This window comes from Xenopus laevis, chromosome 6S (genome assembly GCF_017654675.1).
Source record: "Xenopus laevis strain J_2021 chromosome 6S, Xenopus_laevis_v10.1, whole genome shotgun sequence".
NCBI lineage: Eukaryota > Metazoa > Chordata > Amphibia > Anura > Pipidae > Xenopus > Xenopus laevis.
The window spans coordinates 44,454,721-44,467,371 of record NC_054382.1 but is presented as its reverse complement, the minus strand read 5'-3'; the positions used below and the strand labels follow the sequence as shown (position 1 = coordinate 44,467,371).

General features: G+C 37.7%; 1 protein-coding gene and 1 pseudogene across 3 annotated transcripts; one reads left to right on the top strand and one right to left on the bottom strand.

The window, feature by feature from the left end:
• Positions 1–205: 205 nt before the first annotated feature.
• Positions 206–8,220, bottom strand: LOC121395036 (CUB domain-containing protein 1-like). Of its 3 annotated transcripts, none has more exons than XM_041567542.1 (3): positions 7,596–8,220; positions 6,074–6,161; positions 206–1,014 (listed from the first exon to the last, which is right to left on the bottom strand). In XM_041567542.1, exons 1-3 carry the CDS (start codon positions 7,858–7,860, stop codon positions 1,002–1,004), a joined length of 366 nt encoding a protein of 121 aa, XP_041423476.1. In that variant the 5' UTR covers positions 7,861–8,220; the 3' UTR covers positions 206–1,001. The 3 variants fall into 3 exon arrangements, 2 of the variants coding, with proteins under 2 accessions (XP_041423476.1, XP_041423475.1); XM_041567541.1 differs by lacking the exon at positions 206–1,014 and adding an exon at positions 3,930–4,442; XR_005962195.1 differs by lacking the exon at positions 6,074–6,161 and having other exon boundaries at positions 7,596–7,672.
• Positions 712–852, top strand: LOC121395284 (annotated as a pseudogene).
• Positions 8,221–12,651: the final 4,431 nt, after the last annotated feature.

Here is a 12,651-nt window from a genome sequence, read left to right as displayed (position 1 = left end):
ACTTTATTATCCACAAGTATCCCTGGCTCCTTCTTCATGAAGGTTTTGCCTTAGTTAGTTTAAGGGTAATGGCACACGTACTTTGCACACCACATTTTTAAATAACCCTACAGGAAAGTAATCTCTAAAACAACTGGACTTTCTGAGTTTCTGAAGTTGTAGGGAAATAAAAACACTTAAGGGTAGTAACGTCACAGACATCCAATCACAATGCTTCCATTGAACTTTATTTAGATGGTGTTGGCTGAAACTCACAGATGTGTGAAAGTGTGATCCAGTCACAATGGTACGTTGATCAGGTGTTAATTTTTCAATGTACATGACTGGAAGCGTGAATTGTTATGAAACCGCTGGGTAAGGATGTTAAAGCGACATTGTATGTTGATGACAAGCATTGTCTCAGGCCCCTTCCTCTGTTCAGGGATGGTTTTTCCACTTTGGCATAAATGGCCTCCCTCCTTCATATATCTTTCAAACCATCTTGGTCTAAAATTTGTCCTCTAAGGAGTGTCCCTTTTACTTTAGATATGGATCGACTGCGGAGTATTGTCCTGGGGAGTTTGCCGTCCTATGTTGGGCCATTCTCTTACTGAATGGTTGTTTTTGTCTCCCCAATGTATATATCTGAGCACTCTTCACTACAATGGACAGTATAGACCACATTCATTTTCATGTGCTTAGGTGTTGGATCTTTTGGGTGTACCGATTTCTATTGCTTCTCTGCCTTTTGGCCAAGATCAAGTGTAGTATCTATTCTCATCAGTGGAGGGGGTACCCTTTAGCCAATGGGGGTATATAACGAGCTCCTTCACTGATGAAGAGTCCAAAGTCCATATTAGTTTGTAAGCCTCAAATGACAACAAAAATATCCAAGCAACATAGCGAAGTAACAGTTGAAGTGTAATAAATGTGTATGATCCTGCTACCAAATCATACATGTAAAAAACCTGCTTTCACCCTGCTAGTTGGGAGGTGGAGAATGTGTCCCTGGTATATTCAATTCAATATTCAACTCTGTAAAAAAAGTAAGTGGAATTAGTACAAAACATTCACAATACAGTTACAAATAACATGTCAAGTTGAACTCCTCATTTAGGCCACCAGAGACCTTGATTTGAAGAACCCAAATCCAAAGAGACTTACATTGTATTAAAGTTTTTTTTCTTATCCTGTCCGTTTTTATTCCAATTTTTTTCCAGTATATGCCAACATAATTGAGGCACCCTATGACTTTTGAAAGAAATAAATAGCCAGAGTAGTGTCTTTTCTGTTACTGTTCCTGGCCCTGGTGCCTTTTTATTCTATCTTCTTCCTTGGGTGCTTGGTAATTATGGATAGTAGATTTATGTTCATTCAGACATATCTTTATGGGTCTACTTGTCTGCCCTACATAGGCTAACCCACACCCGCATTTAATGTGGCATATGGCATTAGAGTTGTCACAAGTAAAACACCCACGTTTTAAACGTTTGGAACCTTTCAAAAGATGAGTTATATTTCTCCCTGGAATGATACAATTACAGTGTCCACAATTCAGATATGGGTGTGTACCTTTTAATCTGCCAGAAAATCCACCCAGGACATTTTTAACCTTAGCCTTTACTATTTGGCAATTTTAGTGAGTTTCGGCGCATGTGCAGTTGTCGCGGAACATAAAATTGCTCCAACTGCGCATTTGCCGATACGCAAGTCTCATTCCGAAGATTACCGATGAGAATAAGACGGCTGCCGTGAACTCCGCTGGGCATGTGCACTCGCACCGGAGGGGGGTATGCGGGTGCTAGGACTACGCAGCCTGGGGCCACCCTCCCATTAAATCCGGCGCTGAATGTAACAGGTGCCAGAAGTCGACTCTATGTAACACAGATGTGCTGCAGTTCTCAGAAATACTGGTTATACAACTAAATATTAGTTCAGTGATTCAAAGGAAAGCAAAATCTTGAAACATTTTCAGTTTCAGTTTACAGTAAATGAGTTTGTCAAGAAGAATGCAGACACTGCTATTTTTTGGAACAGCCTGATATCCCCATTTCTTCACTTTCTGTACAGGAATAACACACATTTGATTCATTTTTCTTCATGTTTTGATTTGGAATATAATGTACAGTGTTCTCAATGAATTTGTATGTATGGAAATAAAAGCTATTATAAGGATTTTGAGCTTTAGTCACTTTTTTAAACACACTGCTATTATTCTGAACACAACTGTACGACTAGCTTGTGTACAAAACAGCTGTGAAAATCTTTATTTAGCGACACCATATAAATTCATAGACAATATTCTAGACAGAAGAGTGTATGCAATATCAGGTTTTAGATGACGGATAGTTGAATTTGAATTCTTAAAGGGACAGCACGTGATAAATTTCAAAATTCTAATGTCGTTTTTTTTTTTAAACTCGAATCGAATTTGGACTATTCCCTAGTCAACTTACACTAAAATAAACTCGAAATTTGAATTTTCAACTCAACCCTTGATAAATCTGCCCCTAAATGTCCATACAGTCATTTTAATGTTGTAAAATAATGGCATTCATTCTTTAACACTTAAGCAAGTGCCACATGAGGGGCTGAAATCAGGCTGCTGAAATGCACAAGCTGAAAATCAGCCCCTATGAGAGCAGTAGCCTTCTCTTCTGTTCACATAAGGAACAGTCCAGGGGTATTACTACAGAGGAAGCAGACCCTGCGGCTGCTGGGGGGCCCAGGCGGTATAGGGGCCCCCATGATGCCCAAATAATGTGCAATTTCAAAATACATTGCTAAAACTGGACAATCTCTGGATAAAAAAAAACTTAATTTGCTGTGGAGCTCAGTAACATTTAGTTACTACACGTTAGCTTTGGTGCAAATTCACTTGGTAAATTTTGGCACAAAACGCAAAGTCTCTCATTTCTTCAGTGATACCCTGCAAGGCTTTATTTTAGATTACTCCTGTATGAGTGCTCCAAACTTATGTTTAAACAAGAAATCCCCTCTTATAGTATGTATGTCCTGCTAGTTATTCCAGGATAAACAATTTAAAAAACATTAACAGGCTATTTTTTTTGGGCTTCAAAGGAATAAAGAATCCTTTTCCTACTGTTAAACAGTATTTATAGAACTAAAGGTATAGGATCCCTTATCCGGAAACCCGATATCCAGAAAGCTCCAAATTACGGAATGGCTGTCTCCCAAAGACTACATTTTATCCAAATAATCCTTTTTCTCTGTAATAATACAACAGTAGCTTGTACTTGATCCCAACTAAGATATAATTAATCCTTATTGGAAGCAAAACCAACCTATTGGGTTTATTTCATGTTTAAATGAATTTCTAGTAGACTTAAGGCATGAAGACCCAAATTACGAAAGATCCGTTATCCGGAAGACCCCAGGTCCCGAGCATTCTGGATAACAGGTCCCATACCTGTATAACTAATAAAAATCCTAACACCACATACTTGTTGCTGAGTCTTGGATGTTCTGCTAAATTAAAGGAACAGTAACATCAAAAAAAATTATGTTTTAAAGTAATCAAAATATAATGCAGTGTTACCATGCACTGGTAATACTGCTGTGTTTGCTTCAGAAACACTACTTTTGTTTATATAAATAAGCTGCTGTGTAGCAATGGGGGCAGCCATTCAAAGGAGAAAAGGCTCAGGTTACACAGCAGATAAGCTCTGTAGAACACAATGTATATCTGTAATCCACTATTTAACCTGTGCCATATAGCCTTTTTTCAATATCTGTCATTGCTACACAAGCAGCTTGTTTATATGAACTATAGCAGTGTTTCTGAAGCAAAAAGATCAGTTGTACCAATACAGGGCAACACTACTCATTTTAATTTTTTGGTGTTACTGTTCCTTTAAGAAAAAACAGTGGCAAGTAAATAAAACAAAACAAAAAAAAAGACACAAAGAAGAGTCGTAACAAACAACAACTGCCACATAAGCTTTCACTAAAGCATGATATGGAAAACATGAAACGTACTGAAAATATTACAATTATTATACTGCATTATAATTAACTTTCTATTGATCTTTATTTACTGTCAAATGGTCAGTAGTGTTGATAGTGGCTTACAGGAACTGACATTGCTGACAAATCATGCTGTTTACAAGTGAACCTCCTTTAAAGCAGATACTGCTCGTTTGCTCCCCTGTAGCCCTGACATCCATAACTAATCGTATCTCTATCATGCCATTGGCACAGGTCCATTTTTCTGTCCATTTACCATATCAAGACTTGTGTCTTCGTGTCCTATAGGTTCATTTAACCCTGATTTATTAAAAGAGTAAAATTCAAGTCTCTTGGAAGAGGCAAGTGGATCCTCATTACCTTTATCTTTGTTGATACGATTAAGTGGTGGAACAGGAGGAGATTCACCCATAGGGCCTTGAAATAGCTGGTACACATCCACATTTGCCTCTGGACTGGCCAAACCAGAAGTGTCTCTTAACAAATGACAATAGACCATTGTTTCATCAATGATAAACATGGGACTCTTTGTTTTTCCTCCCTTTTCTCTGCAACTGTTGGCGCTTTGAAATTTCTATGTTTGGTTTAGAGTTGTAGATCCCTACTGGGGCTTTTTTCTCCATTAGTCACAAATAAAATGAATTATGGTCAAAAGCAGAGCAAACAAACTGATCCGCTCACTGACAGTATTACATCTCATTTTAATTCATTAACTGAGCTTGTTCAATGTAGAATATCAGGGTTTAGTTCATTGTGCAAAAGAATTGGATTCAACTGCAATTGTAGGGGGTTGTTGAGTACAAAGTCACAAGGAAATCAGACACACGTCACACATCTATGTGTCTAAATGGATGTAATTCAAATTAACACCATTTTTTTAAATTTTTTAACATTGGTTCAAACTTCTTCACGTGACTTTCAAGACCCAACTTTAACTTTGGTGCAGCCATCAAACATAATCAAATAAAAGCTTGACGAGTAGAAAAGGTGCTAGCGAAAAAACCTGTAATTTTAAAAACTAGCTTTTCAAAAACACGCTTATATAAATCTATCCTCTGGTACAGAAGTTTACAACTGAGGGGACTGGCTCCTGAGGAAGGTGCCATTGTTATGCTGTTTGAGACTGTGTATAGCATAACCATAGTCACTTTTTGCAAGAATGTTTATAACCTTTACATTGTAGGGTCTTCATATCCTCCTGTCTCATCCCCTGACCTTTTTTTTTCACATTTCATTTGTAAGTGCTCAGGGACACTGTTGCCATGGGGCAAGTTGAATTTCTTGCCTCAAGTAGCAGCATCCACTAGGTTAACAGGGGTAGAAAAAGCCACTTCTGGTAGTTTTAAAGGAGAAATAAACCCTAAAAATGAATATGGCTAAAAATGCCGCACTGTATATACCGCACTTAATGCACCAGCCTAAAGTTTCAACAATGATCCAGGACATCAAACTTGTCACAGGGGGTCACCATCTTGGAAAGTGTCTGCGACACTCACATGCTCAGTGGGCTCTGAGCAGCTGTTGAGAAGCTAAGTTTAGATGTCGTTGCAAATTATCTAGCAGAAAACGAGGTTGGATTGTAATAAAAGCTGATGCTACAAGGCTGATTATTAAATTCCCATACTAGTTGCACTGGTTTCTGTGCTGCCATGTAGTAATTATCTGTATTAATTACTAATCGGCTTTATATTGTGACATTTATATTCTATGTGTACTGTATATTATGAGTTGGTCCCGAAGCTCAGTAAGTGACATCAGCATAGAGCATGTGCAGTGAATCAGCAGAAAAGAAGATCGGGAGCTACTGGGGCATATTCAGAGACACCGATCTTTACTGCTAAAGGGCTGTGGTTGCCTTGGGCTGGTAAAGAAGCCCAAAACATAATGTACAACATTTCTAGCTTACTTCTTTGTTAAGCTTTAGTTCTCATTTAAGAGCTGAAATTCCACATTTTAAATAGGAATGATGGCCCATCCTTACACCCCTTTGTTGGCTAGATATGTGCAGGGGGGGGGGGGGAATCAGCCAGTGTTGGTGATATATCTAGAAATAAATAGTTTTCAAATGACATTTTTTGATTTTTAATTGTTATAGCCGTCTACTTACTTTTTTCTGACACAGTAAACAGCTACTCCAATAATGAAAATAACTGCTGCAATAGCAGAACAAGCTGCAATTAATATTGTTGTCAGGTCTAAAATAAAGGAAGAAGGCAGTTACTTATAATGTAATATTAAGAAGTTGAAAAGGAAAGGCAGTTGGTATATACATTATTGGATACCACAAGTGATACAGCTAATAATTCTGTTTCTTAAGACAATTGTCAATTACATTAGTGATAAATAAATTATTTCATTGACTATTTGTTCCTACTTTAAGCGAGATTAAAGAGAGATTTTTGTGTTATTGTTATACCTTTATCTAGTTTTGATTTTTGATAATTGATTCTTATGTTGTATGATCTTAGTCTTTTATTTAACTTAATGATCTATTGGACATAGATATGGTTTAAAGGGGCTATTTGCCTTCCAAACACTTTTTTTTTCTTTTCAGGTGGTCAGAAATAAAGACTTTTTTCAGTTGTTCTCTATTTTTTTTTTTTTTACCTGTTTTCTAATATTCAATTGTAATGCTTCATTTTTAAGCCCAAGGGGAAGGGGTAACCGACTCTGTAACTGTTCTAAATTTTAGTTGCTCCATTTCCTATTTTTGGTGATGCTCAGAAGAATCCCTGAGTTTAATTAAAGGCAACTGTGAGAACTGATACTGATACTGATAATAGTTTCTAATATTCCACAGATGCTGCTGAGAAATGTATCAAATTGTAACAGTTTGCAGATTCTGCACCTGGATTACAGAGATGCTATCCTGAAACACCAGCGACAGGAACATTAAAGGTACATCAGTGTGGTCCTCACACAACAGATATCTGGCTGATTTTTGGACCTATTTTTATTTCTCCTTTAACTTTTCCTATGAAGTAGACTGTGATATGCTGAAATAATTTGCAGTTGGTTTTCATTTTCGAGGTTTCTGAAGAATTTAACTTTTTTATTTGCAGCTCTTTAATTTGAAGATGACTTGGCTGTCCTGGTCAAATTTACCTTAGCAACCAGGAACTGATTTCAATAAGAGTCTTGAAGATAACGTAAAAAATGTATCAATATTAATAACATTGTAACCTTACAAACAATGAATTTTAGCTGCCAGGGTCAGTGACCCCCACGAACCAGATTGCTATTTAAATTTCAAGCTAGAAAGAGGCAACGGAGAAAGGAAAACGAAGACCAACTGAAGAATTGATATTCAAAGTTACTTAAGATGAACTACCCCTTTAACCCTGTTGTCTGCTGAACCTGTTTTCTGAAGAAAGGCAACTTTAAGAATATAATCGCTCCTTCTAGTTGTAAAGGCACAATGGTCTGTAATACAGAACGAGATACAATAACACCAACATACCACACAAAACGTTTAAAATTGCCAATGGAAGAAGCTTCACGTATTCACGTGCTTCTAGCTGAGCAGGAAAAACTTCTGCAGATAGCTCATTATAGATGTAAAAACATAACAATAAATGGCCCACACCCAGCAAAATAGATACCAGATCTCCCTTTAAACAATGGCTCACCTGATTCAGTTTGGATAAACATAACAGAAAACTGTATCTGAAGCTTCTTGGACCAGACCTTAGGCTTACAGTTAGAGATGTTAAGATAGAAAGGATAGAAAAGATTAATGGAGCTGGGAAGGGTCTCATAATCTTTCAAAACAATATCTGGCCCAGCAGACTTCTGTTCCTTTATGTTAATAAATGCACGTCCAGTTTCACATATAATGGCCATTCTGTCTTTTGCAAATGCTAACTTCCCAAATTGCTTAGAAGGCATCACCATGAGACAGATACAGTTTCTGGCAGTCCCTCGTACCAGTTAGGGGTCTGTAAAGTCACTGTAGAGTTAGGAGCTGGAGCAACAGTAATTATACATTCCTCCGCAACATGAAAAAAAGTGAAAATGAATGTCTAACAAACCTGAAATTGCAAAAAAAGGTCATCAATTCAATTTCGAGTGTAAAGGAATCACAATTCAACAATACATACACAGAATGGTACCCAAAGTAAAATCCAGCCTTGGAACTAACTTCATATTATGTAGGATATGGTTTTAACAACACTGCAGTCACTATGATCTGCACAATCTCCATCCATTAAAGAGATACTGACACCAGAAATTAAACTCCTTTTTTACATCTATCATAATATTGCATTTGAAAGGTACTTATACCTTTGCCATAAAGTATTTGCAGGATGCTTTTACATTATCTGTCTGATGCCCCATGTTACTGTATGAGGGGGCTGCCATATTTGTGCAGCAGGAGTCTGTTAACATTAGAAACTTTAAAGGAAAACTATACCCCCAAAATGAATACTTGAGCAACAGTAAATTAAAGAATCTTGTCATACTGATATATATATATTTAAGTAAATATTGACCTTTACATCTCTTGCCTTGAACCACCATTTTCTGATGGTCTCTGTGCTGCCTCAGAGATCAGCTGACCAGAAATACTACAACTGTAACTGTAACTGTGCGGAACCCACAGGTTTATCCAGGTGAGCCGACTTGCACACACCATCGTTGGGTCGGGGCAGGCCCTTGCTGCTAGGGCATATAAGCATATTAATGTCTGCAACCAGGGCCACTATTGGGAGGCTGTTGTTCAGGCCTGGATAAATCTTCCGCTGGAGAGGCCCGTCCCACCGCACTAGCTAACCTTACACTTACTTAAAGGATAAGTAAACCTTTAAAATAAAAGGTTTCTGAGATATTTTGCAATGTACATTCATTATGTATTTTCTTTTTATTTCTAGATATTAAGGGATACATGTACTGTTAACATGAATGAATTTTGTTAGAACAGCACCACCTGGTCAATTTCCAACCAGTCTGACAGAACCACCAAGTAGTCAAGCAAGTTGTCAGGAGAAATAAAGAGGCTGCTCTGAAGTTCTTCTGCTTATTAAAGGTTTGAGAAAGGTTTTTATTTTTTTCCTAAGCAGAAGAACATCAGCCTCTTTCTTTCTCCTGACAACTTGCTTGGCCACTTGGTGGTGCTGTCAGACTGGTCGGAAATTGACCAGCAGATGGCGCTGTTTTACAAAATTAATTCATATAACCAGTACATGTATCCCTTAATATCTTGGAATGAAAGCAAAATAAATAATGAATGTACATTGCAAAATATCTTAGAATAGGGCCCTCATCATTTTTCCATTCATTTATTTTAAAGGTTTACTTATCCTTTAAAGGAGAAGGAAAGTCATTTTTACTTGGGTGCCAAAAGTTAGGCACCCCCAAGTGATTGCATTTACATACCGGACACCCTGGGCTGATGTACCTATCAGGAGAAATCTGCACTGGCCTGGGATTATTCCAGCGAGCACTATGGAGCTATAGTCTTACACCTTCTCCTTTCTTCAAATTTCCTGGGGTAGACGCATGTGCAGTAGAATGAAATATCCGTTAAAGGAGAATTAAACTCTGAAATTATAGACCCTCCTCCCCCCAGCCTAAGTGTTACCCCGGGCAAATGCCTCTAACCTTTTACTTAAAGTGATACTGACACTAAAAAATGAATTTTAGCATATGAATGTACATTAAATGATACCTATAGGTCATGTTGATCATATTTTTGCTGAGAGGTTTGTTTTTGTATATAATTGTTAGTTGAAGTTCCTAAGCCTGACTCTCTGACACTCTGACACTCTGACTTTGCCAACCTGACTGTCCCATCTCAGCCTGTTAGTTACAGTTTCTAATGCTAACGGACTCCTGCTGCACAAATATGGCAGCCCCCTCATACAGGAACATGGGGGATCAGACAGGTAATGTAAAAGCATCATAGAAATACTTTATGGCAAAGTTAGAAGTAGCTTGCAAAGCCAATATTATAATAGATGTAAAAAAAAAGTTTAATTTCAGGTGTCAGTATCTCTTTAACCCTCGGTATAGATTCAGGCATCGGAGTTCACAGGCGCCATCTTCAACTGCTTTGAAAATTTTCTTGCGTTTCGGCGTATGTGCAGTTGTCGTGAAACAGAAAATTGCACCAAATGCGCATGCGCCAACACGCCAGTCTCATTCTGAAGATTTCTGAAGAGAAGAAGATGGCGCCCGTGATCTCTGATGCCTGAATCTGCACCGAGGGGTAAATAAAACATTAGAGGCATTTGCCCGGGGTAACACTTAGGATGGGGGGAGGAGGGAGGGGGGTCTATGTCGGGTAGGGGGGTCGGGATTTTTTAACTTTAGGGTTGAAATCTCTATTAAAGTTTGGCTTTTCGCTATACTGAGCATGAGAGCCGCGAGAAGAAAGAAGAAGCCGGAAGACGATCACTCCATGGTGCTCGCTGGTGTCAGGTAAGTAAATGGGATCACTTGGGGTGCCTAACTTTTGCCACCCACAAGTGTTTTTCTTATCCAAGTGCAAATTGATTTTTTAGATTTAATTTTGTAATCTGAGATGGGGCTAGACATATTGTCAGTTTCCCAGGTGCAAAATCTGGATTTTTATGTATGCATAGATATTAAAATAAAAGAAAATAGAAATTGGCCACTGATCACACTGGGCCCCTACGGCCTAGGGTAGCCTGTGCATTAAGGTGTCAGTGTAACGTAAACCACTGATTGGAATTACTTGCATATATAAATGGGGAAAGGGATTGGAGTTAGCTGTAATCACCATTGCTCTTTTTCTGAAAACCAGAAGGCCGGGGTCTCTTGTAGTTGAAACTGTAGTGACTTAAAAGCCAACACTGCAATGCCTGCATTAGAGAAGCTCATAATATTGAATGCAAAGAAGCATTTTACTGAAAACATGCTTACATTTAATTTCACTTTCTTATAAAAACAATGTTCAGCTCAGCATTTTATTTTAAAGAGGGGAATTAAATAAATGGATTTTATCGGAAAACTTAAGTTTAAATTACAATTATGCATGCCCCAATGTTTGCCTAATACCCAAGGCCAATGCTCCTGTTTGTTAAAAATTGTTCCAGCCCAGGGTATTTCTGCAAAGATCCTTATCACCATCTTCTTTTTTTCAAGGTCTGGGCAAGCACATGCTCAGCAGAGCAACAGCTGAACTTAGAAAGGAAAAGCCAGCCTTTTCACTCTAGTGCGCATTTGGAGGCCTATGCCTAGAGAAAAGAAGACAAGCGAGAAAGTTCTCCTTTAAAGGAAAACTATACCCCCAAAATGAATACTTAAGCAACAGATAGTTTATATCAAATTGAATGACATATTAAAGAATCTTACCAAACTGGAATATATATTTACATAAATATTGCCCTTTTACATCTCTCGCCTTGAACCACCATTTCGTGACTCTATCTGTGCTGCCTCAGAGATCACCTGACCAGAAATACTACAACACTAACTGTAACAGGAAGAAGTGAGGAAGCAAAAGGCAGAACTCTGTCTGTTAATTGGCTCATGTGACCTTACATGTGGTTTGTATGTGAGCACAGTGAATCGTACGATCTCAGGGGGCGGCCCTTATTTTTTAAAATGGCAATTTCCTATTTATGATTACCCAATGGCACATACTACTAAAAAAGTATATTATTATGAAAATGATTCATTTACATGAAGCAGGCTTTTACACATGAGCTGTTTTACTCAGTATCTTTTAATAGAGACCTACATTGTTTGGGGGGTATAGTTTTCCTTTAAGTCACATATTGGCTGCTAGTAAATTGTATTGCGGGGGGCACTTTGAGCCCAAGTTACGCCACTAACCCTAGTGGTCTAATATATTTATGTATTGTGCTAGTAAGTTTATATATAATATTTATATGCCACAAGAACCTTATTATTTTCCAACTGTCTTTTTTTTGTAATTGATCACATGACCACTGATGTCATAATGCTCACTATTACTATTATTATAAATACCAAACCTGGTCAGATAACACCTTCATTATCCATCTGGCTTACTCTTTAATGGATCATGTGACCAATGATGTCAAAATGCTCACTCCAGATACAAAAAGCCCTTTGATTTAAGTTGTGTCAGTGTGATTGAGGAAGCTGAAGAGTGCGGATGTGCAGGTAAGAGACCTACAACTGAACATAACTGTCAAAATATAAAAAGGGACACATTTATCTGAATTGCACAAAAAAGGTAACACCCTAATAACCCTAAAAGTGATTAGAAAAAAAGTTAATTTCAAGTACTGGATAAAACACACAAAACTAGGGACAAATGTATTTGACTACCCTACTTCAAACCCAGTCAGTATAAACAATAGTTACACCAGTTTTTTTTCTGAACTAGCAGTGTAAATACCAAAATGAAGAGTTTAAAACTTAACAAAGCTTTCTGGTAAGATTTTTGTCAGAATCCAAAGTCTGTATTGCTGTCCACTTTGGCTTAGATAATTTGCTATAAGACTTAAACCTCCCTGAAGTGGAATGTGTCATTTTTAGCAATTGTGCTTTAATAATTGGGGAAAAAGTGGCAATTGAGGAAAGTGTATTGGTTAGGATGAATGTATTTGTGGGAAAATATTGCCACGACCGGTTCAGGGGCGTTTTTAAATTGTTCTTTAGGTTATAGAAACCAAGTGGATTTGTAAACTTCAAATTGCATTAGTATGGTAACAAAAAAAAAAAAAACACTTT